This window comes from Dunckerocampus dactyliophorus, chromosome 6, assembly GCF_027744805.1.
Source record: "Dunckerocampus dactyliophorus isolate RoL2022-P2 chromosome 6, RoL_Ddac_1.1, whole genome shotgun sequence".
In the NCBI taxonomy this organism is placed as follows: Eukaryota; Metazoa; Chordata; class Actinopteri; order Syngnathiformes; family Syngnathidae; genus Dunckerocampus; species Dunckerocampus dactyliophorus.
In genome coordinates, this window is record NC_072824.1 from 17,499,461 (window position 1) to 17,527,234 (window position 27,774).

At 41.2% G+C, this 27,774-nt stretch overlaps 2 protein-coding genes across 3 annotated transcripts in view; one reads left to right on the forward strand and one right to left on the reverse strand.

Annotated features, from left to right (window-relative positions):
* LOC129182586 (CCN family member 1-like) overlaps positions 1–16,828 on the reverse strand; it is a 39,750-nt gene extending 22,922 nt beyond the window's left edge. Inside the window, exons 1-6 of one of the 2 annotated variants that reach the window (XM_054778924.1) lie at positions 16,484–16,828; positions 14,404–14,513; positions 14,157–14,291; positions 5,445–5,506; positions 4,483–4,517; positions 1,748–1,805 (exon numbers count right to left, since the gene is read on the reverse strand). In XM_054778924.1, the coding sequence (XP_054634899.1) occupies positions 1,748–1,768 (21 nt within the window). In that variant the 5' untranslated portion in view covers positions 1,769–1,805; positions 4,483–4,517; positions 5,445–5,506; ... (1 more) ...; positions 14,404–14,513; positions 16,484–16,828. Of the gene's footprint in view, positions 1–1,747; positions 1,806–4,430; positions 5,116–5,444; positions 5,507–14,156; positions 14,292–14,403; positions 14,514–16,483 lie in introns of those variants that run through there. The other variant, XM_054778925.1, reaches the window with a different exon arrangement.
* Positions 16,829–17,703: 875 nt separating this feature from the next.
* LOC129182639 (N-acetylglucosamine-1-phosphodiester alpha-N-acetylglucosaminidase-like) lies at positions 17,704–22,398 on the forward strand. The gene is given in 12 exon segments (XM_054779017.1): positions 17,704–17,782; positions 17,911–18,158; positions 18,647–18,663; positions 19,734–19,873; positions 20,020–20,095; positions 20,302–20,318; positions 20,321–20,426; positions 20,496–20,692; positions 20,767–20,814; positions 20,996–21,124; positions 21,273–21,318; positions 22,236–22,398. Coding segments are annotated over 12 exon segments (1,203 nt in total). The 3' UTR covers positions 22,336–22,398.
* The last annotated feature ends 5,376 nt before the right edge of the window (positions 22,399–27,774 follow it).

A 27,774-nucleotide genomic window follows, 5' to 3' on the forward strand; every position in this document is an offset into this window, starting at 1 on the left:
ACTTCCATCCATCTCTTCCTTCCCAATCATTCCCAGCAAATTTGACAATGGAGGCATTTTCAGTCCACATTCAGAGATAACCCACATCCCTCTTTCCCTGCCTCCCCTCCCTACATCCTTCCATTCCCTCTTCCCCTGCTTGCTCCGACCTCCATGGAATGAGGGTCTGATGAAGATAAACGACACCTCTCAGGTTTCTGTGCCCACTTCCATCTGCTTCCTTTACAGCCATGGTGGGGAATTCCTGTGCAATACCTCAGAGTGTTGCTGCTGACAGCTTCATAGTGCCATTACTGAGGGGGGAGGGACGAAAAAAAACTTGCATGATTTTGACTGATGAAATTAGAAAGGCTACTCTGAAGCATGACGCTCATCAAATTTTAATTATGATGGAAATTAATTACAAATCTAAAGGGGCTCGTCTATAATCGAGATTATTGAATATTTCGTCCCTCTGAGTTGACTTGACAAATGAAGATTCAATCTAGTTTTAATTAGACACACCATGTTTGTCTTTGGTATTTGCTTTGAGGTTGTATTGTTTGAGGATATTCAAAGAACCTTTTTTAACATTGCTTCAAAAAGTTGGACTAGACAGGAAACTTAATGAGATATTAGGAAGGACGCGCTTTCATCTTCTCCACTTACATTTTCTTCAAGCCAATCAATTATTATCGTTATTGTGCATAAATGTGTCCTTGGCTCACGCTGGTGTTCAATACATGAGTGTAAATTAGAACCAGTGCAATATATATAATGGATCATCCACACCCCTTCAATGATACAATGTTTGGTACCAGACTTGACGCCCTTTCATGACTTCTGATGACTTGTGACGGAGATTGCTGCCTAGGAGGTGAGTCTTTCAAAGACTAACAGCAGTTGACTTATTCCGATAATTATTTCGTTCTTTGTCATTATTATTGTCCACTTATTTAGCCATATTGTACTGAGCAGCCCTGACGTGTTTTTCTTATGCAACCGTAAGTTCCATTTCCTGTTCTGTGGTCATCATGCCATTTTTTTTTCTCTTTGCATTTTTTATTGCCACCCTTCTTATACAGTTAGTTTTGGGGAAAAAATGCTTTTACAATTAAGACATACTTAATGCCTTTTTTCTATGAATTACAGTGAATATTTGTAAGAAATCCTACCAAAAAGTAAGAAATTCTACTTAAAGTATATGTGAATAGGCTTATTTTAAGGATCTCCAACATGATCGCCATACAGCTGAAAGTGTTACATGAGTGCACACATTTATTTTTACTTGATGTATTTAGAGAGAAACATTAAAAATGGAGCACCTCTATCTAGATACTATTGCCCTCACCACCCCTACCTAACAATAGCTAACAATGAAATAAAGGTCTTTGAGATGAATGATCAAGCATCTCCTTCTACTTTCTATCTACTCAAGCATAGGGATGAAAAATATGTTGTTTATATTTATTTATGAGTGTATGCAATGAATGTTTTAAGTGTGAGTAGGTCCGCCTTCTTGCTCTCTGGCCCCGGGGTGCAGCTACATTATTCAAACAGAGATAAGAGTTTTCACACTCTGGATTTTTGTGATACTGTTTAACCTCAGAATGGTTACATGCACATACACGCACAGACATACACACACACACACACACACACACGCCCACTCACGCACACACACACACACAAAAACAGTGTCCATCTGATAATTTGCCAAATAACCTTCACAAACCAAATGTATGACATGAAGGACAGAACAACTCACGTGGGCTGAGGTTGCCTTCATGACGCTTATTGCAAATTCTACAGTTTCAAAGGCAGTCCTGTTGAGAGAAAAAAAATTACATTAATTGCTTCACTTTACCCCACTGATATCTAATAACTAACAAAAGAACTACAGTGCAGTGTTGTGTGGTAGGATAAGACAGCAGCATAGAGGTTAAAAGTCGCCATAGACCTATATATTTTGAACAACAATTTGGGTGTGACTCCAAATGTATATCTTTTGGAGAGCTCCAACTATTTATGGTTAACTTACCGCGGGGGAGAAAAGATGTCTCTTTTGTGTCTCACCGAGTCAGAACTCAGCCGGGATGCATTCATGCCCTTACAGACAGCCGGATATTTTTAACTCTTTTCAGAAATGCGCAGTTCCCCACTCAGGTGTTCGAGCTCTGCGAAGGGAGCCACAATTATGTGGCTGAAGAGCCGCATACTGCTCCGAAACCGCGGGTTTCTGACCCCTACAGATTGCTGACCCCCTGCTCTAAACCCTATGCCTCTCACAGTTGCTCATTTTAAATTCAGTTTTACACTTAAAGAAACAAATACAGGCACGCGGTATACTGTATTGTACTTAGTTACACATCACCTCTTCCTGCTGGAAAATGTTGAGTGAATTGACAGCACACTGCTGGATTCATAGCTGCAGCATTCTTTTCCGCCGTCAAGCCATTTCCTATTTAAGTTAAAGTTACATTTTTGTATTAATTATTTATTTATTCTAACATTATTTACAATTTAAAGCAGAGAAAAATAAATCTGCGAATTTGTGGGGGGTTGCGAATACTGAACCACAAATAGGCGCGGAGCTCCTGTACCTATAAAAACCACTAGATGAGAGTATACAGCTCTCCTTCACCAGATCGTGGTTTGAATTTCGCGGCTTCACTCCATCATGGCCTATTATTCGTCAAAAAATATGCATGTTTAAGCAAATGTTATGTATTTCTTGCCTAAATAAATTAAGCATTTACAAGCATAATACTGGCTAAATGAACTCAAATACAACCATAAGGCATTCAAAAGATGCATTCAAAGACGTTGATGAAATGTACTATTCTGGTCACTAGGTGTCAGTGTTATTGAAATGTTCGATGACAGGCACAAGAATCAGACAGAACAACAGGCTTTTATCATTATTAACAGGCACAATAATCCATAATAAAAATCCCTAATAAAAACACAGGGTACTTTTGCAGCCGTTACCATGTGCTCTAATCATGTTAAAAACGCATTTAGAAGATCGTAAACAGGTTTTCTATGCTGTAACTATGAAAATCGTCTATTTATAAATAAGGAATCCTATTTCTTGGAAATTCACTTATCACGGTAGAGTCTCATGGTCTCTGAAAGCACCTTCCCGTTCCCTTTCTTTTTCACTTCTGTCATGTGTCTTCAAAGGGAGAGTCATTTTACTTTTATTAGAATTATTATAGATGTAGAGTATTTCACTTCCCTTTGTACTTGTAAGAACGTTAAGATGTTCAACTGTTACTCTATTGGTACAGTTAATGAAGGTTTAATGTCCCCACAAAGAAAGCAATCGCCGAACAAAAATTGACGAGTGTAACCAGACATGGTGGAAGCAACAAGAAGTATGATTGCAAACCAGTACTGTTTAGGGCCCTGTGATTGTCTCGTTAACAGAATCTACTATTAAACAGGGAATCTCGTGGGAATTGACATAATGTTAATGGAATGCTGTCATCGTGAGGAGAAGTAATGACTGTGTGGGGAAATATTTCCCCAGGGTACTCCTCATTAATGGTGGTATTTCCTCAAACACAAAGCCGCCCCTCGCTGAAGTGGCCACCAGAAGTCGGCAAAAAAACTTGGAAAGTCATCTCTTACTCGTCAGCTAGCCTGAGTGGAACTTTGGATTACCAGAGCATGCTAGTGATACTCAGGCTGTATGGGTGTGTTTACAACATGGGGTGTTTGCCCCTTGTTAATGAAGGGCTTAGAATTGCATCGCGACTATGTCTTTCTTAACTACAAACACGGGCATTACAGTTTGTGGTTTATGATTTGTAGCAATGTTTGCAGAGGCTGACATCTCATTAGACAAGCTAGTCATTTGCAGTCAGTAGCTTGATAAAAATCAAGTTGCTGGCTGCAAATGGCCCCTGAGCTGCATTTTGGACTGCCCCTGCTGTGTGAGAACAATATTTTGTCCTATTTTTAATCCTTAATTATGGTGAATATGGACTAGTTTGATGATTACTTTGATATCGTGAAGGCATGATTGAATCCTTTGAGCACAGAGATTAAAAACTTTTATTTTTTAAAGTACTTTTAGTTGATCTAATAATTGAGGTCTGGTGATGACTTTATTGATACACATTGCTATAGAAAAACGAGTAATATATGCAGGGGCGGACTTACCAGGGGGGAATAAACACATCTATGTAAGCTGAGAGATAACTGCAACAGATTTCAAAAGGAGGGAAAACGTGGCCTAAATTACATACCTTTTGTAAACATGGAAATTAAAATAAAACAACTTAGTACAAGGATGTGGAGGGTCCCAATGATTGTGTTTGCCTTGGGCCCCCAACTGACTAAATACGCCCCTGAATATATGCTGTACCATATAGGTGCCTGTTAGGATGCGTGTATGTATGGGAAGAACATTTGTGGGGAGGCTGACGTTGTTAGTCACTGACCCAACAATGACAGTGTGTTGGGTCCACAGGGAGTGTAATTATAAATCCATACCAAGGTCAAAAGGTTTTGTTGTCCCTCTTGAGGTCCTGAAAGAGTCATATTTCATTAACAGGAAACCACACACACACACACACACACACACACACACACACACACACACACACAGGACCAACCTTCAAGTGACAAAGTTCAAAAGCATCTTAAGGTCCAATTAAATCAGGTGATTAACCTCAATCGTCAGGCACTGATACAAAGTGACTTTGACGTACATCTTGTACATAAATTGTATATCAACGCAACCCGTTATCAGCAAGATGCAAACTAGAGTGTTTGTCAAATATGAGGGGGTCCTCAATCTCCAGTCTAATCATGAGGGAGCAACCTTTGCCAGCAGCATTTACACGGAGAACAACTTCCTTGGTAGGTAGAATTATAGAGTACAACAAGACAACATTGGTATCCAGTTGACGGTAGAGACGGATAAAAGTTTGCAGGAGAAATTGAGTTAAAAAATTGTTGCTAAGCAGCTGTAAAGTACTCTCGTCCAGTCTGGTTCTGTGGTGCTGGCCATAATCCCTTCTCAATTCCTGAGTATCTAGCAGCATGAACTCGTGATACTTTAGTCTTTACACTTCTTTACACTTCGGGATAACATCCAAAACTTAAGCTGGATAGGTTCCCCATTCTCTATATTCAAATTCCAGACGAACGGCTGTGCTGACTGAAAAGAAAAAAATCCATAAAAGGCAGAGCTCATATGATTTTTTTTGCAAACTAAATACGTATAAAAGTAGTAGTACAATAGAGGGGTAAAAAAATTGAATCGGCCTTTTAGGCTATGCCCACATGAACATGGTTATAAAAAAATCCTGCATATTTGTCTCAGCGAAGAAAGATTATGATAATGAAATTATAATATTTTAATCATATACCTGCGATGGCAAAATGTAATACTGTTTTGAAACTAGTCGTTGATAGTGTAATGGTTCACATGGGATGAGATCTATTCCTACCCGCAGTCCAGGGTGTCGTCTACCTTTTGCCCAAAGTCAGCTGGGATAAGCTCCAGCTCAGCCTAAACAGGATAAGTGGTAGAAAACAGATGGATGTTGTGAAATGGTTAACGTGAGAACATATCCAGATGATATTCATTGTCATGGGTGACACGACCAAGGCTGTCTGTTGACAGACACATCTGACCTTGCTTCCGTTGCTGACGATAGCAGTTGTAAATTGTCACTTAAGTACAAACAAAAAGACAGAGCATCTTTTTTTGTGGTTACACAAAGAAATTTAAATTATAAAAGTTGGTCTCAGAAGTGAGACTCAGAACTGAAACAGAATGGATCACCCTGGTTTTCCAGCAAAAACATCTCCTCTGGGACCTCCTAATCCAGTGTATTGTCCTCCACGGTGAAATGAATTAATTTACTAAAAGGTCCTGGACGCTGGGAGTTTCCTGCCTAACTGGACATGGCCTTGTGAATTGTATTATATCCTCAAATCTTTAACCATCATTCCTGAATCACTGCTTACAGTAGTTAGACTGGGTTTAAATTGAGAAGCTTACTTCCGATGAGAATCGCCTTGACCTCCTGAAGTTTTAAGAGACATTAGGGAGCGCTACCTGGAATAAAGGAGCAGTGGACTGTCTGACTTATTTTCTGGAGGTTATAGTGGAAGAAACCCTGGAATAATAAGAAATTATACACAAAATAAAAAAAAAATCTTCTAGCAAACAATCTAGCAATCTTAACAAGTACAGTCAAACCTGTCTATAACGGCCGCTGAAGGGAAACGGCAAAAGTGGCTACTATAGACAGGTGGCCACTATAGACAGATTGGCGGCCATTTAGATTTAGTGTTCACAAGAATAAAAAATTTTGTGTTTAAAAAATAATTTTAAAAATTAAATCAAAGAAGGTAATAAAATTATAAAAATATAAGTAGCGGAGAAATATTTTAAAAAATTCATTTCCATCTTTGATTTTTTTTTAAACACGATTTTAAAAGCAAGAAATAAAAATTTTACTGAACCAGCCTGAGGAACGGGATCTAACAGGATACGCGTGAAGCAGTCATGAATGGGTGTGTACATGAACAATAGAGTGCGGAGGAGGTGCGAAGATCGTAGTGAACTAACAGTACCATTGCTCCTTTCTTATTGAATGGGCTTTTAATCTCTAATTAGTCGGCAATTAAGTTAAGTTTTAGATGTTTTATTCAGGTGTTTTGGCCATTTTAGAATCTATTCACGACGGCATTGCAAAGTAAGAAGACGGCTTTTTTTATGTGGAACAACTGACAGTTTGTGTGGATCTTGTGAATGATTGTGACTGAGCTAGGACTCAGTAATTAAATTCTACACACGACGGCTTCATTGCTTAAAAAACAAAACTTTTTCATGCATGAAGCTTCTGCTTGAGTTGGTATTTTGGCCGCTATATGCGGTCAGATATTGACCAAGGGAGACAAAATGGGTGGCCGTGTTAGACAGGTGACCGCTATACACAGGGTCTGCAACACGCAAATTTTCTGCGGGGGATTTTTCCAGTGGTGGCCGTTATAGACAGGTGGCAGTTATAGACAAGTGTAGTTAAGTGCAGATTGAGTTCAGATTTTTAATGACACAATGAAAATACCTTTTGTGATTCTTGCAGAACACGCTAAAAGTCATTTTAAAAAGATGACGGCTACACAAGGTGAACGTCTCAAAGATGAGCTCACACTTACCCTTCAGCTGTCTCTCTGTGTCCTTTGTCACTTGCTCCCACCACCCTTCCCACCCTTTCGCAAACTTGACAGGATAACCTTAGGTGCTGCATGCTACACTCTCACCATCTAATTTTTGCTTTTTCTTCAAGGACAAACGCTGCTGTCATCACCAAAATAAAAGCCTTCTCCCAATTAAACTTTGTCCTTTTTCCTCTCTTTGTGCAAAGACACCCTTTGTCTGCTTGACACTTACAATCAGTCTAAGCTGCACTTTGTCAGCCGCTGATGAAGAGCCAAGGATCACCAAAACCCATTATAGCCTGCACATAATAAATGACGGCACTAAATTGATATTTATCGGTGTAATTATTGATATTTCACCGCAAAGCATCAGTGCAACTTGGGCCATTGCCAAGTGCAGTCATGGAAAAAATGATTAGACAACCCTTGTTTCTTCAGTTTCTTGTTCATTTTAATGCCTGATACAACTAAAGGTGCCTTTGTTTGGAGAAATATAACAATGACAACAAAAATAGCTTATAAGAGTTACATTTTTTGGCAGTACAATGCTATAGCTATTCATGTATGAACTTAAGTGATTTTGGTTATTATCAAGAAAACCATGGAAGTTGCTTGATATCAGCTCTTAAATTAAACTCATATGAGCTATATTTGTTATCATCATTATATTTTTCCAAACAAATGTACCTTTGGTTGTACCAGGTATTAAAATGGATCAATAAACTGAAGAAACAAGGGCGGTCTAATAATGTTTTCCATGACTGTATATAGTGATGATGAAAAAAAAGCAGAAAAATGTTACACTAATGCAAAAAGTAATTAGAGGTGAACCGGCAACATCATCACTGGTATGTTTCCTTTTGTGCTAGGCTATGCACCACACACAAGTCTTGTCTTTTCATATCTCTCCCCTCCTTTGTGCCCTCTATTCTTGTACTGCAATAGCCCTGGTCTTGTTAATCATTTCATACTGCAGTCTTACACACATGCACACACAAACACTGAAGGGTCCTAGGAAGGGGCGTAATGATGCTGGCTAAATATGGTCAGCCGAGCTCTCCATCATGTCACCCCCAGACGACCTTGGCTGGAGTGGACAGGTCAGCCCACTGGGGTGGGGGTGGGGGTGGATGAATGTCTGTGTGCACGTGGGCTACATAAAACAGACCAAAACAGCATGAAGGGCACAGAAAAAGTGTGAAATAGACAGATGTGTCCCGAATAGAGTGTGTATGCGTACTTATGTGTGTTTAAAGTGCAGATGGCGGTACGGATGGAGAGAACAGTGGTGACATCAATGAGACCACGAAAAGTATCTGTTGTGTTTTTGTGGGGTGCGTGTGAAAGAAAGCTAAAAATGGAGCGTGATGTAGGATTGGACTACATAACGATTTTCTAACAGCATACAGTAGAAATAAGAAACATTTACATTAGATTGAACTTTATTGATCACTGGGCGCTTGCCCTCAGTGAAATAAGGTTCCAATAGCAGCAAAACGCTATGCTGTATAGAAGACAATAGTGGCAATGGCTGCAAAGCACACACAGGTATAAATAAGGGGAAGTAAGTGATCAACAATATTGGAGAGAAATAGGCTTTTTGTGTAAAAAAAAAAAATATATAGTATTGCGTTCATATTTTTGTTGAGTGCAAAAAGATTAAATATAGTCTGGAAGCTTAATCCCCCTTTTTTCATCGCAGATCACCTTGTAACAGAATCCATGACCCTTGCATTCATGAGCATTTAATAATCGTTACCCTTATCAATGGCTGCAACAGTCAACCAAAAGAGAAGCCAATATTGGTGGGTGTTTCTTCTCTCTTTATGATCTTTTTATGATGTTAATATTCACTTCCAATGTGATGGCTTTCCTTCTCTTTGGCGCAATACCGCTTGGGAGACATAATGAAGTGCAAAACTAATAAGAGATGTTATCCTTCCTCAGTGCAAACACTGTATTCTCCCCCCCCCCCAACAGTGTGTACCTCGAGCAATCCTCGTGGTTTTGGACCAAAATTAAGTTTTTAATTTATTTATGGGAGCACGTTCATCACAACAAAATATCGTAACACGGAACATTGTAAACCGTGCAGCACCAGTATAGTTCCTAACACTAGTCAGTGTACTTTTCAAATTATTTTTGCTTTTTTTTTTAAGGTTTAAGGTAATACATAATGGTGCTTTAGCTATTTGAGAGGCGGCAGAAGACATTTCAGAAGATCATCCACTCATGCAACCTACCAGCAGCACTACCATGAGATTAGTATTTGAATTATTCCCCCCAATGAAGTGTATTTTTCTATACCCTTTACAATGAAGTGCAAAGAGCGTTACTGTACTGTTAACACTCAGTAAGCTACAGGCACTAAACAAAAGACACAATCTGCTTTACTATTTGACTTTATGAGATAGATATTTATTGTGTTGTTTCAAAGAGGTGCAGGCCAAAGGCTGCGGACACCCGGCACAATGTTTCATGTTTGTAGCCTTAATGTGGAAAAAAACAAAAACAACAACATATCCAGTCACAGAAACATTTTCTGCAACACTGAAACTGCCTTAAGGTTTATCTTGCAAATAAATGTGTCTCACCTTTAGTATTGACCCCTAAGAAAAATAAGTCACACCCCTCTATCTCCAGTTTTACGGGAGAGCATAACGATGCTGTTTTTTAAATGAATATCAAAAGAAAGTGCAGTGGTGTGGTTAAGCGACTTAAATAAGAGCTTCAGTGTGGAGTTGGCTGAAGTGAACCACCTTCCATCAAACACCAATAACACTTGCGGACCCCCAGCATGTTGTAACAGCATTTCCCCTGAGAGTTTATGTCTCGACACATGAATATCCATCACCTTTGAGTTTGTTTTCTCCACTTTGTGCAGGACATCTTTGAACTGTAGGTCAGATTCTACAGCGAGGATATATACAGTACATCGTGTGCTGCTTTCTTGATGGGAAATTGCAGCTTCGCATGAGGCACGTGTCCCTTTTTTTCGTGCCATTCTTGGGCTTGGACTTTCAAATAAAACAGCAAATATAACGGCTAATCTTGAATCAGATTAAAAAACATTGGCGGCAACAGTTGTGGCTGTAGGCAACCTCTGTATGTACTTTTCATTAACTCTACAAGATGGCAGGTGCTGCACTTTAAGTATCCTGCGAAGTCAGCATCCAGAAAATGTACCTTTGAAGTAAGCTACAATATTTTGACCTAATCCAAATCTTTTTGTTTTAAGGGACCCTATCCTGCTCATTTCAGGTTTTTTTTTTTTATTATTATTGAATCTCAGTGGAGCACTATAATAAATTTAATTTAATAAAATACTGTACTCCATAAATCTCAAGTTGAGTACAGGGTAAATCTGCATTCTTCTCCTTTTGGATCGGATTCCACAGCCTCTTTCTTGACCACGCCTACTTTGTTGCGATTGGTCAGTGGTCGGCTCGATCCCTTCACCCTCACCTCGCGCCACTGCTCAGCTCTGCATAGAGAGTCGCTCCGGAGTATAAGTCGCACCAGCCAAAAATGCACAATGAAGAAAAAAAACATATATAAATCGCACTGGACTATAAGTCGCATTTTTGGGAGGAAATTTATTTAATAAAATCAGAGACCAAGAACAGACGTTTCATCTTGAAAGGCAAGTTATAGTAATACAAATAAAACGGAAAACAATAGGCTAAATAGGCGTCTCTTAACGTAACGTGAATAGGGGGTAGGTTAGCACAACATATTAACAGTTATTCAAATAACTATAGCCTAAACAACATAACATAACCAGTTTGCTTGCAGCTTGTAATCTGCAGAATATGATTTTCTTTATGGGGGAATTTGTGTTCCGTCTTTCTCAGTTGTCTTTATAAGTTGATGTTTGCATTGTAAATTTTCAGTGGTACAGGAGAGATAGGAGTAGCAGATACTGGCACACAAGCCTAGAGCGCCGTCTCGTGGCTGTGAGTGAGAAAAAGAAACATATATGAGTCGCTCCGGAGTATAAGTCACAGGACCAGCCAAACCATGAAAAAAAAGTGCGACTTACAGTCCGGAAAATACAGTACATATATTTAAAAACAAATATTTGTGTTTTTAAACAATATTCTGTGGAACACATAAGTAAACAAGATGGCCGCGGCGCTCCGTTGTGGAAGTAGATGCGAGCGTCACATTAGTTCGTCACATACACATTAACGCACGGGCGACAGTGCGCAGGGATACGGCGGGAGACAGACATAAACGGCAAGCGTTTTGTGAGGTGTGTTTTTTTTGAGAAGGCATTTTTGTGATGCAAATGTATTAATCTTTTGAACGCATATTGTTTTGAGAAGCCAAACTCTTTACTTAATTGTCCCCAGCAAATGGAACTACGTTCTTCATCACGGAAATCTGACTAGAACTGGACTTAGGAGACCGAGTGGGGCGTAAATCGCTGTTGCTGGACTACACTTGTGATGGGGATGTCATACAACTTCATGTAAAAAAAATCCAAGCTATCCCTTTAATGTATGCTTCCAATAATGCCTCGCATTATTCATAGTAGTGACGGCGGAACTTTTCCAGTGGCTTTAAGTAACTGTGCACTAGCTTTCTATGTGGACAACAGCTCTTAAATCAACTCACACTGGGTGAGTATACTGTTGCCACAAAATAGATTTTAATTAACAGCTAGTCTCGGGGTAAACAATGTTTAAAAAGCTAATGCTGTGACGGGAGATATTTGCATTTGTATACAGTCTGGATTAGCTAATGAGGTGGTATTTTATTGTGACAACTCTCCCAGTGAGGTGTGTTTTGTGCCCTTTTTAGTTTCATTTCTTCTATCAGCCTTTGTCTTTATTGAGTGCTGTTTGTGGTCAGTGTTAGCCCATTGGAAATGTGAAATGTGCAATTCAGTCATGTTTGCAACTCAACAGGGGCTAACTAACACTTCCATGGAGAGCAACAGTGTATCTTATGCCGATCTGTGTGTGTGGTTGTGATGTCTCGATGAAAACGGGCCAGCGTGCCTGGATATGTTGACTCAATCAGCGGGTTGTCTGGCATGGAGTCTCACATCAGAGCCAGTCACCTTGGTGATCTGTCACCATGGGGACAGGTTTTCTTTGCTGGGCTTCAGTAATAAAATGAATGTCTACCTGCGCCCTCCTCAGCTTTTTATTCTCTCTCTTCCTCCTCTGGACTTCTCTGATGAAATGAATTACACGCACAACACACACACCTCCATGTGGGATCAAGCAGTTCCATCACTGTCACACAGTGCCCAGATTAGGTGCCAAAGCCTCTAATAAAGACAAGAAGCACATTTCACTGCCTTATAAACACATCTACTTCGTCTGGCCCATGGATGTGTGCTTGCATCTTCCTACAGTTAACACAACAGTGTGGTTCTCAAACACATTTAACATATTCCCTCACATAGTGGTGAGGGGAATCCATTTACTCAACTACAGAGAGTACCACACATCTCTTAGTGGTAGACAGGGTGACGTCGACCAACTCCCTGAGGTTCTCAGAGCCGAGATGGTTCATGTGGCTCTAACATGTCAGAGATGTACTTTGGCACAAGACCATGAAAACACTTGGCTGTTTTAAAGTCTATTCTCTGAACGACAGAAAGCCAGTGCAGAGACCTGAGCACTGGACTGATATGGTCGTATTGAGCAGCAGCATTCTGCAGCAGCATCCTGGATGTACTGCAGCTGTTTTACAGCTCGCTTAGAGAGCCCAGTGAGAAGGCTGTTATTGTAGTCTAACCTGCTGGAGACAAAGGCATGGATTAGTCTCTCTAAATCTGGTTTAGACACTATTCCCTTGACTTTGGCAATGTTTTTCAGCTTGTAAAAAGCACCTGATGTTATTGATTTAATTTGGCTGTTTTTAAAGTTCAAGTCTGAGTTAATTGTTACCCCTAGATTTCTAACCTGATGATTAGGTTGTAGGGAAAGTTGCAAGTTGATGAGAAACACTTTCTCTTTGTTTCTGTGGGCCACAGACAATAATTTCAGTTCTGTCTGTGTTTAGCTGGAGAAAATTGTTGTGCATGCACACACTTATGTGTTTAATGCAGTGACCAAGTAAGTCTGCAGGACCATGTTCACCTGCTGTCACTGACACGTAGACCTGAGTTCGTCTGCATACAGTAGTTGTGGAAGAACACACTGTAGTTGCGTGCTAGCTGGCCTAAAGGAAGCATGTACAGACTGAACAACAGGGGTCCCAGGATTGACCCAAAGGGAACCCCACAGGTCACAGCCATTTGGTCTGAAACACAGTTTCCAATTTTAACAAAGTACATCCTGTCCTCGAGATAGGGCTGAACCAGTTTAGAGCACTACCACAGATTCCCACCCAGCTTTCTGACCTCTGTTATAAGATCACATGGTCAGCAGTGTCAAAGGTAGTGCTCAGGTCAAGCATAACTAAAACTGAGACTTTGCCTGCATTTGTGTTTAGATGGATATCATGTCAACTTGGTCAGAGCTGAGTGCTGTGGTCGGGCCTAAAGCCTGATTGGAAAAACCAACGCACTGTTAGTCAGTAAGCTGTACAACGTTTTCTAAGACTTTCCCCAAGAATGGTAGGTTTGATATGAGCAGATTGTTGTTCAGTGCTGTGACATCAAGAGTGCTCTTCTTTAGAAGAGGTTTAATGACAGCAGTTTTTAAGGCCTTTGGAAATTTTCCAGTCTGAATTGAGATGAGCTAGATGAGCGAGTTGTAACAAACTGCTGGGCACATACTTTACAAATCTCATGGGTAACTCATCAAGGCAGCATTTTGATGGACTCAAAATGCAAATGATTCTTTCAACTGTCCAACTGTTATCAGTGACAGGTGTGAAATGTGTCAGCTCTAGGGCCCCGGGAACACTCCTGGGATTTTTTTTTGTGAGTTGAATAAAATTGCATCCATGCTGTATTAGTAAATACTTGCAGCCAGACTTGAACGGATCACTGGGTGAAAATGATGTAATACATAAGGTGCACTTACCTGTGAAGCTGTAAACGGACACGCAAAAAGAACCATGTGACACCAACACTATCGAAGAAGAAAGAACACGTGCATAAAGTCCGTCGTCTTTCGCTTGGCTGACTTGTATAGACTTACGACGAAGGGGAATTGCTTCTGTGAGTCATTTTGGAGTAGAAGACAACAGAATATCAGAGAATGTCGACTGTGTGAGTGTGAGTGATTCATGCAGTTCGCAATATTTGGATATTATGTTGGCAACACTCACTTCTGGTCATGACGATGGGGTAGTGAAGGTGTGGTGACATCATTTTCAGGAAGTAGTTGTTTGCTTGTGTACACGGCAACGACATGGCAACATTGCCAGATTTGTCCACTCTGGAAGCCATTTAAAAAAAATATAATTTCAAAGCACCCAAAACACCATTTCCGTTTGGATGAAAAGCTGAAACTATAAAATACTTATATAATATAATACTATAATATAAAAACGTTCCCATGCGGACAACCCCTCAGTGTCTAGCTGGCTGCAGAGTAATTATTTGTGTTGTAGAAATGATTGCACGATAATAATTTTTTCCACAAATAAATAACAATGCTATGGGATTATCACAAATGACTCATAAATACGGAGCCCTTTGGCATCTTTATTTTTGGTGTTAAATCTGTCCAATAAGAGTTTTTGTTGTGTCTTAATGAAATATATGTAAAGGTACTTTTTTGTTTTCAATATGGTGTGCTTGTACCTTTAATGCGCTACCAAAAGCAGATGACAAAGTGCTTTTCAACAGTCAAAATGTTTACGCGCACTAAATAAAAAACCAAAATATTTTAAAATACATTTAAAAAAAAAAAACCCGGCAGATGTAAACTGTGCTGTTCTCACAACACGTGACTGTATGCTGCTAGACAGGCAGAGAACCAATAAAGAAAACTCCGTACACAAGGTGTACTTTTCTTGCTTCTGTGAAGCTTTCTTTGCCGTGCATGTATGCGAGCGATAACTGTAACATACAAAAAATGCAATAACTATCTATAAATGTACATTAAATTTGCTAACACAAGTAGCTAGCTAAAACACAGGGATACATAGCTAACAGCTACACCACACCATCAACTTTACAAACACATTCAAACATTTGAGATAAATATCTTAAGTGCTTTGTACAACATAGATACAAAGCTGAAAGTTTCCCCAAGAGCTTTTTCAAACTTCCTTTCTGCCGTTGCTAGCTTATGCTTCACAGAGAGAACATATTTATTTACCAGCTATGAGCCCGTTTACACATTTTAAATCAACCCAGAAATCACATGAAACCACTGTCTTTGACCCAAAGACATGACATACAGTAGACCTGGCAGGAAATTGTGGCCTTCACCAAAAATGCTGCTCAAGAAACTTTCTTACAACATTCCAGTATCCAGCTACTAAGATGAAACACCTTAATTCATCTGCGTACTTTGGTAGGTTCTGCTGTTTTGGTTAGCATTGAATGGGCTAAGCAGTTGACCTCGAGTCCTGCAATATGTTTCACAAATATAAAAAATCCCACATTGCAACTGTTACGATCAGAGTGTGGCTGTCCAATGCTTGGCCCCCAGTCTGCAGAGACAAAGTCAGCTGCGTGCAAATAAAAGTCTTAATAATTACGAGCAGGTGCAAGTACTCACAGTAGTGCAGGATAAGGCAACAAAAAACGACACAGGAAAAAAGCTCTGAACACACACGCCGTCCCTGTGACGACGCCGGGCTTATAAACCCACCTAATTGCAATTGCCAACAGCTACACACAATTCCACTGGGGTACCCCCAGCAGGAAGTGCAGCATACCAAAGTTAGAGCGCAGTACAGGAAGTGATAATTCCTGACCTGCGGAGCATGACACCCACATTCCCATTTGAACTCGCTCCATTGCGGTTCGCCTATTGCTCCCTCACGCTATCTTGTTTTTTCAGAAATTAATTAATGACTTAATGATCGCTGTTTTGTGCTTGACTAAACCAACCATTTATCAGATCATTAGGCTTTATGGGCGCCACACACGGTAGGCGACAAACGACCGCTATTGGCAAAATTCATCGCCATCGCGTATGAAACCATGCACACGGGAGACGACAAGCGATTGTGACCAGCTACACAGGTGAGCGACACATTCACATCCTGAGCGAATTGTACAAGTCTCCCACGGTTTGATTGGCTGTCAGATGTGGAGGGAATTTCGGGGTATCAAAGCAGTTCAGAGGAGGAAAAGCGGCCGGTGTTGATCGAGGAATCTTGCTAGTATCGTATCTTGCTAGTCTTGAAGATAAACTTACATAAATGTCCGTGTAAATTAATGGAAACTTACCTGATATGTTCACTCTGGCGTCAACGAGTTCCCAAGCTGCTGCTTTTTTCTTTACAGTATATCTCTATACTCCATCCATCCATTTTCTATTCCGCTTCATCCTCCCGCTGATTGGTCCTTGTCTGGGCGCCAGCGATGAAAAGTTGAAAATTCTTCAACTTTCTAGGATTGTGTCTCAAGACACGCGTTACATGACACGCACGAGCACAAACTTTCACACGCACTCATTTCTCGTGTCGATTGGCTGGATGGTGACAGGTTCCATTGAAAATGAATGGAATCAAGGAGGTGTCGCCTCCCGTGTGTGGCGCCCATTAGGCTTCAGGGCAAGCATTCAGCAAGCATCTGGACTGTCTCCGAAAGTTGATTTAGCTGTGGTCTTGGGGCACCACCAGTGCAGTGGTTGCTCAGGAATGGTGGCAGGCAGGCGTGAATGCATCTGTTCGCACAATGAGGCAAAGACTTTTGGATGATGGCCTAGTGTCAAGAAGAGCGCATAGAAGCCACTTCTCTTCAGGAAAAACATCAGGGAGAAGCTGGTATTCTGCAACAAATACAGGTATTGGACTCCTAAAGACTGGGGTAAAACCATTTTGTCTGATGAATCCCCTTTCTGATTGTTAGGGGCATCCAGAAAAAAAGAAAAGAAAAGGTGAACACTACCATCAGTCCTGTGTCATGCCAACAGTAAAGCATCCTGAAATCATTCATGTGTGGGATTGCTTCTCAGCCAAGGGAGTGGGGTCACTCACAATTTTGCCTAAGAACACAGCCATGAATAAATAATGGTACCAAAACAGCCTCCGAAAACTTTTCCCAACCACCCAAGAACAGTTTAGTGATAAACAATGCCTTTTCCAAAGGCAAAAGTGATAACTCAGAGACTATCTGTCAGAAAGATCTAAAAACAGTAGTCGTTATATTCATGAGATACAGTATTTATGATAAACACACTCACCCCACTCGACTCCTCCAGTTTGATGGCACAGGTGGCTAACTGTCAGTGAGGTGAGAGATGAGGTCACGGCGGCAGGGTTTCATGGAAAGCAACCAAGCACAGGCAGCTCTGTCTCCTCACCCCAAATCAGCTGGGTTAGGCTCCAGCTCACCTGTGACATGGATGAGGACAAGTAGTATAGAAAATGAATGAATGAATGCCTCATTGTGTCTCTTTCACAAGTAGAGTATTGAGCCTTGAACCCATCAGCAGGAGTTCCAACATGTTTGACCCCACGCACCGACTAGTTTCTGTCGAGGGTCTGAAAAAAAGCCTGGGAGAGGTGCTCTTCAGACGGCACAGTAAGCTATGATTTTTCTCATGTAACAAAACATTAGGTTAAGGGTATTATCACTTTTCTGTATTATTCTTGTTAGTTTTCCCCTTCTTTGGCGTAACGGTGTTAATGATTTCCACTGTGTGTATATCTGACGGGTGTCAGGTCACTTCACTGTAGTCCATGACTTGCTGAGAACTGTGTCAGTGCTGAGGCCTGGTGGCCCGGGGGGCTGCGGCATTCACAAAAGGGCCTTGGTGGAGGAAACAGTCCAGGCTGCTGGGTGTCTGTACACCCAGAACGGCGGTTTCTTCAACACCAAGACGGGCCAGTGTTTGAGCAATGTGGTGAGGGACGGCAGGATGGTGCAGGACCAGTACCCTGATGTTTGGGTAAGAGATGCACTTTACACTGGAGGTTGTTGATGTTTTTGAGTAACAAAAGTTCAAATACCACAAACAAGAGAAGTCAAGAGAACGCATAGTGTGCCCACTGCCCAGGTTCTATATGTGTGATGGTACGCTGAGAAGCCATTGCAAAGAAAGGACTGAGCTGTAACAGCATGTCCTGCATAACAAGCAAAAAATGGAAGGATGAATAAATGGCTTTGCATGTTTGGATTCCAGATTTAGCAAGCTCGCAGTTGTTCCAGTCTGTACGACCACATTAAGTCCGATCACGAACTAACTATTCCAGGACTTTTCATCTTCCAGTTTGCATTGGGCAAATCTTTTTTTTTTCCTCAATTTAACGCCTCCACAACACCAGAAATTTCAGTGTCAATATATTTCCAATGCCAAAAGTTGATTCGTGTTATGGCTCCATACTTTTACCTTCTGCAACGCATCAAAACCAGGCAGCAAACTGGCACCGGCCCGACAGAGTATAGAAAACGGGTGTATTTGGGTTTTGTTCCCATCCAGTGACAACTTTATGTGCTTTTATGTTTAAGCATACTTACAACCATGCCAAAGGTGTACACTCTTGATCAAAATTTTAAGACCAGTTGAAAAATTGCAAAAATTGTGCAGAGAGACGTTTTTAAGAAGAAAACTTCTTCAAAGGTCTCCTTCAATGCCCTACAATTGTCTGTTTGGAATTTGCACCAGAGCACCAAACATTGGAAATTGCAAGGAGGAAGAAAGTTTTATTCTCACATGAGTAAAAATGTAACCTTGACGGTCCTGATGGCTTCGAACATTACTGGCATGACAAGTACATCTCACCCGAGATGTTTTCCACACAGCACAGTGAACGGTGCGCCATCATGAAATGGAGTGCTTTTTCTTTCAATGGAACAATGGGGCTTCAGGTTGGGGGGTGGAGAGGGGTCAAAGGGCAGCTGCCTATGTGGAGATGTTGCAGGGGGCATCCTTCATAACTGAAGGTCCTTGTCTGTGTGGTAATGACTGGGTTTTTTTAACAGGACAACACTGCAGTTCACAATGCCCGCCTGACAAAGAACTTCTTCCAGAGGAATAACCTCACTCTTTTGGACCATCTTGCTTGCGCCCCTGATCTAAATCCAATTGAGAACATGTTGGGATGGCTGTCAAGGGAAGTTTACAAAAATGGACATCAGTTCCAGCCAGTGGATACCCTCCATGAAGCCATCTTCACCACCTGGAGCAACATTCCCACTAGCCTCCTGGAAACACTGGCATCAAGCATGCCCAAACCCATTTTTGAGTTGATTAACAAGAATGGTTGGGGGTGGGGGGGGGTTGAGCAATAAAACTTTTGATCAGCTGAACTTTTGATCGACTAATGAACAGCCTATTTCAGTTTAATGGTTGTTTGCAATAAATTGCTTCGTCAATTTTTTTGTCTTACTCTCATTTCTTCTTTTTGCATTTTGAAGCTCTACTTAGAACCTCCTTAAAATGCACAGTGCAAAATATAAATTGTTGTAATGTATGTCAACAAGGTGTAGTTAAGAGACCGAGTCAGCCGTCCAACCATCTGTATCTTTGCAGGTATCTATCTCAGGAAGATGTTTTGGACCAGTCAAACCCATTTGTCCAGCTGATCAGTGGAGTGGTGTGGCTGCTCAGAAATGGTACAATCAAAATCACACCCAGCTTGATGACTGATTGTGAGAAGACACAGGAGACTGGTACGTGCGTCCTTGTGTCGTTTAATCTTGCATGTCTCACGCTCTTGATCCAATCTTGTGATGTACATGGTGAGGTTCTTCCTTATGATTACAGTGTGACGGCCGGTTGGCCTTCGAAACTATGTGTTTGTTCCCTGTTTTCACAGGTGATTTCAAACATTTCACCGATGTTGAGATGGCAAGAACCGCTGTGGGCCCCGATGCTCAGGGCAGAGAAAAAGGGTGAGAAGAACGACAATGTCCATCTGTAGGAGCAAAAACCTTGGGAGGACTTGAATTGAGGGGCTGAAATAACGTATGTGGCTGTTTAAGACCAGTAGAAGCTAAATGATCTTGGCCGTCCGTCTCAGACCAAAGATGTGCTATCCTGAGAAAAAAACAGAGAGACACTCAAGCATGACATGCTATGATACTTCATACCTTCACAGTATGCGTCTTTGGGAGATGGCTTCCTGAAGACGAAGGGAGTCATCAACGCCATCAATCTGGACGGAGGCAGGTCTTCCACCTTCTTCTCCAATGGCTCATTGGGTAGCTACCCTTCTGATGCGTGGTAGGTTTGGTCTCATCCCTTTTACAAGTCAATTTCGGTCTTTGTTGCGCCCTCTAAACTTCACACCAGCAAACCAGACAACAGTTGGCGCTGCGCTCGGCGAGTCTCCACCATCTTGTGTGTACACCCGTGCCTTTGCCAGCCACCAGACTGCAGTGGGCACGGCGAATGTGTGGATGGACTCAGTCGCTGCCAGGGGTGCCACCTGCGACTTTGCTGCGTGTCAGCCTCCCCAACCCGCGGCACCCAAGGTGTCTGCACCACCAGTACGTGACTTCCCCCTCCCCCACACTCTCACTTCATCAAGTGATATCCGAGGAGTTTCAGTTTGTGTGTGTAGGTGGTTGTGTCTGTGATGCTGGGTGGAGAGGACAGGACTGCAGCCAAGGTGATCACAAACCTCATGCCTCTTGTTATTAATTAAAGGCTGTGTATGTGTATGTGTATGTGTATGTGCCCGTCACATTTGGACTGCCCGTTAAAACACAAGTGAGGCATTTGGTGTTTTTTTATGATTTGATTAGATGGTATAACAATACCAGTATCCAGCATTGCGTTCCTTGTGCCAGAGTGCCTGCCAGGTTTCTATGCTGATGGCTGCAATCATACCTGCTCCTGCATGAACGGCGGCACGTGCCATCACATCTTTGGAAACTGCAGCTGCCCTCCAGGATTCTCTGGCGCAACCTGTGAAGAAGGTAAATGAGGTGGAAAAATTGGAAAAACTAAAAAGTAAACATTCATTTCTAAGCAGCCGTGACTTTGAGTGTTGTCATAATTGTCATAATACAGTAGTTCCTGTGAGTTTAAACATGGCTGCAATTCAAATTTATTTTATTGTCACAGATGGACGCTCTCAAGCCAGAGTGACATCCGCTTCTTTGCTCACAGAGTGAGTGTTAAAGGTCAAAATAGATAGATAGCAGGGGTGCAACTATACAGATTTTCCAGTGGATTGGGCAGCTTCTTTTTCTCCCCCTCAGATTTGCTTCATACAGTATTTAGCTAATTTAGCTAATTGTTTAGATTACACTAGGTCCCCAATTTACGAACACCCGACTAGCGAACACTCGTGGATACGAACACAAGCCGACTGGTCAATATTTTATTTTATTTTGCCTTGTAGTCAGTCGCTCAATCAGTATTTATACTGCTACTGTACATGCTTGACCAGTAGAGGGCACTGTGACACTGCTAATGGGACCAACAGAGGAAGCGTTAGAGCTAATGGGACCAACAGAAGAAGAGTTAGACGCTGGGGAGATAAAGCTAAATGAAAAGCTAAATTATACAACCGGGACAGAGCGTGTGATTAAAGTTTATGAAGAGTTAATAGGCCTACTTAATTCTACACCACCCACAGAACACTACCTCTTTTAGAAGAGTCTAACGACGACGACCATTTGTCCTTTTTTTCAATAACTCCTCCTCCAACTCCACCACAACGACGTATGCTCGACCACTCCTCTTCAAAGGTAAATAACATTCATCATTATATATTATTATATCACTTTTATTATTGTTTTTTCATTAATTATCCTCGTTTAATATTACTACTGCATCCAAACTCATATTTACATACTGTACATATGCATATACTGTATATATGTATACACATACATGTAGTACCTATATCATTGGTAATATTACCTTTTCCCCTACTTAAGAACAATTCGACATAAGAGCGGTCGTCTGGAACCAATTGTGTTCGTTAGTCGGGGACTTAGTGTATACTATAGGTCATGTTAGCTATTTATTGCAGTCTGCCATGAGGTCTTTCTAATGACATCCTCCATTTTGTCCTCTCAGGTCAACATGGCTGACAATAACCGTCGTCCTGAGATTTGTGCTGCTGCTCAGCCGGGTGCCAGTGACGTGCGGTCAGGGGAGTCATGATTTAAAGAAATGATATAATAACATATAGAGATGTCATAAGATGTCGTGTCACAAGATCTCGTGAGACAACGTATTTTCCGGATGACTCCAATCATTTTTTACCATTTTCGTAAGTGAAAATCTCGGAATTTGCAGATTTCCAGATCAAATACAGGGAAGAAACCCAAGGTGAGGTCACCATGAGTGTGATTACTCGGCTTAGTGCGTAACTAACTTCCGCCTAACTTCCAGGTGAGTTGGCTCATGGCGCCTGCCAGGTTTTGTTTGTCAGCATGTCGCCAATAATATCATGCTGCAGAAACATTCATTATACACCATGACTTTCTACAGCCTGTGTAATGCCTATGATGTAAGTGTGACGTAATTATTCTTGCTAATCAGACAATAAAATCAATAGAAATGTCATATCAGTCTTTGTTTTGTTGTCTTCTGCTAGCACTGGCGAGCAGAAAGTCAAATGCATTCAATATACATGTATTTTTATGCTGAATGAATGAATGAATTTTCCTACCAAGATGGAGGATTATATGCCCAAACGGGGTGATCAGACTTTTACAACAAAGTATCAGAATGTTTCCTGGAGAAGGTAAAGCTGCATGCACTTCATAAACATAAAAAAGGTAAACACACAAATGTTTTTCAGTCTGGAAAAAAAATAAAATAATGGGGTCTAAGAAGTATCTGAAAACATTTTGAAAACATTTTTTAACCAAAGTGAATTATTCTCCACTGTTTTAGCTTTCGTCTTAATGAGTAACGTGTATAAAGATTTTAAAAACCCTCCAAAGGAGTCAGTGGCTCACCAACCATGAACCTCACGGCACGGCACTGACACATTTGTGTCAAGACACAAACACATACACTACATGACAGGATACCAGCAACGTTCCAGCAAAGTTTGTACTTAGTGTTGGCAGTTCTGATTGCCAATAAGACATTTCTTTACTGGATTAATAGCATACTCAATAGCAGCTGAAATGGAGAAAGCTGTTTGTCCAAATACACTTAAAAAAATAATCTTAGCGCCTCTAGCTCTGCTATACAGCTGTTCGGATGTTAAACTGTTGACGAGGAGGAGATGATAACCTCTGAATAATTTTATGAATTAAACATAGATTTCAACATTTGACCATGTTTTTCGAGCCGTTTCTTATCCAAAATGTTGATAGTGTGTTTGTGAAGTGGCTGCAGGGGTTTCAGAGAAATAATGCTAGCCTGTGACCAAACGGAGAAACAGTGAGTGAAGTGCGAGAAGATCATAGTGTGCATGTATATTTTTGCTGCCTGTGTGGACATTTGATGGCAAATGTGTGTGAAGTTACTGAGATTACATTTGATCTGATGAGAGACCCTACGGATTGAAATGACAGCTTTGTGTCAATTATGATACGCAGATATTTGTATTCTGATACAAACATCAGGCTCGAAACTGAAAGTACACTGCTACCATTTTAGAAATGTTTAACGGCAGGCAGGATCGCTTCAACCAAGACGTGATATTAACCATGGAGTTAGGAGCTTCACCACTATCCACTATCCACTATCACTACCATGAATGTAAATTAGAGTGTCATCAGAATCCATTTGGACAGAAACATCAACACAAATGGATATGAGGTCATTTATGTAAAGTGAAAACAAGAACGGTTCTAAATTTGATCCTTGAAGAAGACCAGTGGACAGACTGAGGGCTACTGATGTAAAGTAGTCTACTCTGACATGTTGGGAGCACTCAGTAATCTAAGACTCAATCCACTTCAGTTCATCTGGTGAAAAATAAAAACTACAGAATTTTGTCAGCAAGATTTTATGATTGACAGTGTGAAATGCCTTCTTGAGCTCCAGGAACACAGCACCACCCCACCTCGGACTAACATGGCTCAGATAGTTTCAGTGAAATAACACGTAGCAGTCTGGGTGGAGTAATTGGCTCTAAAGCCAAACTGCATGGGGTGTAGAGCAAAAGGTGTGGCGCTTAAATGATTGATCTTTTGTTTTGCGATCAGTTTCTCTGCAACCTTGGACACTGTGGGTAATATGCTGATGGCTCTATAGTTTGCCATAGAATGAGGGTCTCCACTTTTAAAAATGCGAGTGACAACGGCGGTCTGATCAACCATGGTCAGAACTCGTTCACATGCACACAATTTCAGGATGATTGATATGTATGAAGGAAAAACACGTACGTGGAGTTTTATAAACTGTATCTGATGGAAGGACTACGTATCCATGTTTCCTGTTCTGTGAGTACAGATTTTTACATCTAAATATAGTTTCATACATGTTATTTTAGCTACTGTATAAATAACGTAGTTGATTTAATGCCTCTGCTAAACCTGGAATATTATTTGTTAGTTGATCATTTATTTTAATTTGTGTTTTGTTCTTTTGGGCGGTCACCTAATATATTCCCTAGACGCATTCCATGCTATTTTTAGCATTTCCATGTGATGTTTTTCAGTAGTTTATTTCACATCTGTCAGCAAAATTGATTGAATATAAAACTGAAATTGTTCTTGATTAAAATGTTGCAGATGTTGATTATCACTACAATGCTGTGAACAGCACCAAGTGACTGGTACAGATATGTGGATGACAGGGCAAAACTACAACCCAAGAAGTGCTAGCCTTTACTGAGCACATTAAACTCAGTAGACAAAAACCTACATTTCACAAATGAGGATGTCAAAGACAATAAGATGGCTTTTTCAGACTGTGATGTTGACATTGCAGACAACAGGGTCCTCCACTGACCAATATCTGCTTTTTGATTCACACCACCCACCGGAGCACAAACTGGACGTTATCAGAACCCTACAACACAGAGCTGATTAGGTTCCCACCAGCCCACAGGCCAAAGAGAAAGAGCATAAGCACCTGAGGGATGCCCTCAAAACCTGTGGTTACCCCAGCTGAAAAGCGCATCTCGTTCCAGAAAGAACAAGAGAAAGGTGGATGAGGAAGAAAAGATCTAATAACAGATCCAATAACATTGTCATCCTGTATGTCCGTATCTCCCGTATCTCAGAAGGATTTTTAAAAAACACAACACACCAGTACCCTTCAAACCTGGTAGCACTTTGAGACAGAGGTTGGGACACCGCAAAGACAGGACACCCCATTCGCAGAAGAACAATCTGGTGTATGCAGTCCAGTGTAGTGACAAATGCACCGATTTGTAAATAGGGGAAACAAAGCAGCCACTGAGCAGGAGCATGGCACAACACAGAAGGGCTTACACTTCAGGTCAAGACTCTGAGGTCTACCTGCACTTCAAAGAGAAAGAGCACCAAGGATGGTTTGAAAGAGGAGTGAGGGAAGCTATCTACCTAAGTTAATGTAAAGAAACCATTTCTGAAGGGGGGGGTTACGACGCCACCTTTCTCCCACATACAATGCTCAGTCAGTCTCTAAGAAATAAACAAGGCATAGCCACCTTGTTTGCAGGTGAGTTCATGACCATCATTACTTCTGAATGGGCTGCTAACGGAGACGATATACCACTCAAACGACCATCATCGGCGGGCAGAGGCCCCTCTCCATTGTATCCTAGCGATTGTCATTTGGCATCACTAAAGAGCCGGCCATTCCTGTCTGGACCTGACTCCTCCTTTAGAGGATAAATAGATTGGATCTTGCACCAGACTCTCAGACTAGTGTTGTACTATCTAGTCTGACTGGTGTGTGTCTCACCTAGTCTTTGAGCATGAACGGATGAAGTCTGTTCTGATTAGAGGCGAAACGTCTTCTAAGACAACCTGAAAAGTACAGTTGCGATCGATTGAACGCCCTTAAAATACAGTAACCTGGATGAATGAGAATATTCACAGGCAATGCTGTAAGTGTAGTTCATTTTATTTGTCAAGACAGAACCATAGTACATCAGCTGTGATGCTATCGTTGCTGAAATAATTGTATGTCTGGCAAATTGTCCTTGTTTAATTGCCTCCACACCAGTAGTTATGCTGCACAGACAGGCATAAATAACATACACTCCTGATCAACATTTTAAGACCAGTTTAAAAATTGCTAGATTTTGCATTTTGCACATTTGGATCTTAATGAGGTTTTAAGTAGAGCTACACAACTTGTAATTTAAACAAACAAACAAACAAACAAACAAACAAAAAATAGGTTGTTTATCACCTGATCTAAAGTTTAAGACCACAGGCCAAAAAAGCCAAACTCTGCTAAAAATGTTCATTTTCTGTCAGGCATTCACACTGTCATGCCCTCCTGATGGCTAAAGCTAAGAAGCTTTCTCTTTTTGAACGTGGTCGTATTGTCGAACTACACATAAGCAAGGCGTCACAGCGTGCCATTGCTGCTGAGGTTGGGCGCAGTAAGAAAGTCAATCTACGTTTTTTGAAAGATCCTGAGCATTATGGAACAAAAAAGTCAAGCGGTAGACCCAAACAAAAAAAAAAATCACACCTGCGCTGAGCTGGAGGATCCGATTGACTGTGCATAAAGACACAGGGCGGTCTTCGACCCAAATTGAGGCCCTTACTGATGCCAACTGCAGGGCAATAACCATCAGACGGCATCTGCGGGAAAAGGGTTTAAAAAACAAAAAACAAATTCAAAGACATCGTCTCCTTCAACGCCACAAAACTGCCTGTTTAGACTTTGCCAAGGAGCATCAAACATGGAACATTGAAAGGTGGAAAAAAATTGTATTCTCTGATGAGAAAAAATGTGACCTTGACGGTCCAGATGGTTTCCAACGTTACTGACATGACAAGGAGATCCCACCTGAGATGTTTTCTACCCGGCACAGCGGAGGGGGGTTCATCATGATCTGGGGTGCTTTTTCATTCAGTGGAACACTGGAGCTTCAGGTGGTGCAGGGTCGTCAAACAGCGGAAGATGTTGCGGCAGGCATCCCTCATGACTGAGGGCCCTCGTCTGTGTGGTAACAGCTGGCTTTTTCAACAGGACAACGCTGCAGCTCACAATGCTCGCTTAACCAAGGACTTCTTCAGGGATAAAAAGATCCCTCTTTTGGACCCTCCTGCATATTCCCCTGTTTTAAATCCCATAGAGGATTTGGGATGGATGGCAAGGGAAATTTATAAAAATGGCCATCAGTTCCAGACAGTCGATGCCCTTCGTGAAGCCATCTTCACCACTTGGAGCAATGTTCCCACCAGCCTCCTGGAAACACTCACATCAAACATGCCCAAACTCATTTTTGAAGTGATAAACAAGAACGGTGGAGCTACTCATTACTGAGTCCTACTGAGAACATTTTTTGTTTACTCTTATACACACAGAACGTCATTTCAGTATGCTTAAAAGCAGAAATGTTATGCTTGCCATTGCACACATTAAATTATATTTATCTAATGTGGAAGTAATGGCACATAATTGTTATGTCATCTGTCAGCAACAACCCGAAAGCTCTGTCTTTGCCGCCCACACACATACGCTGAAGACAGAGCTTTCCAAA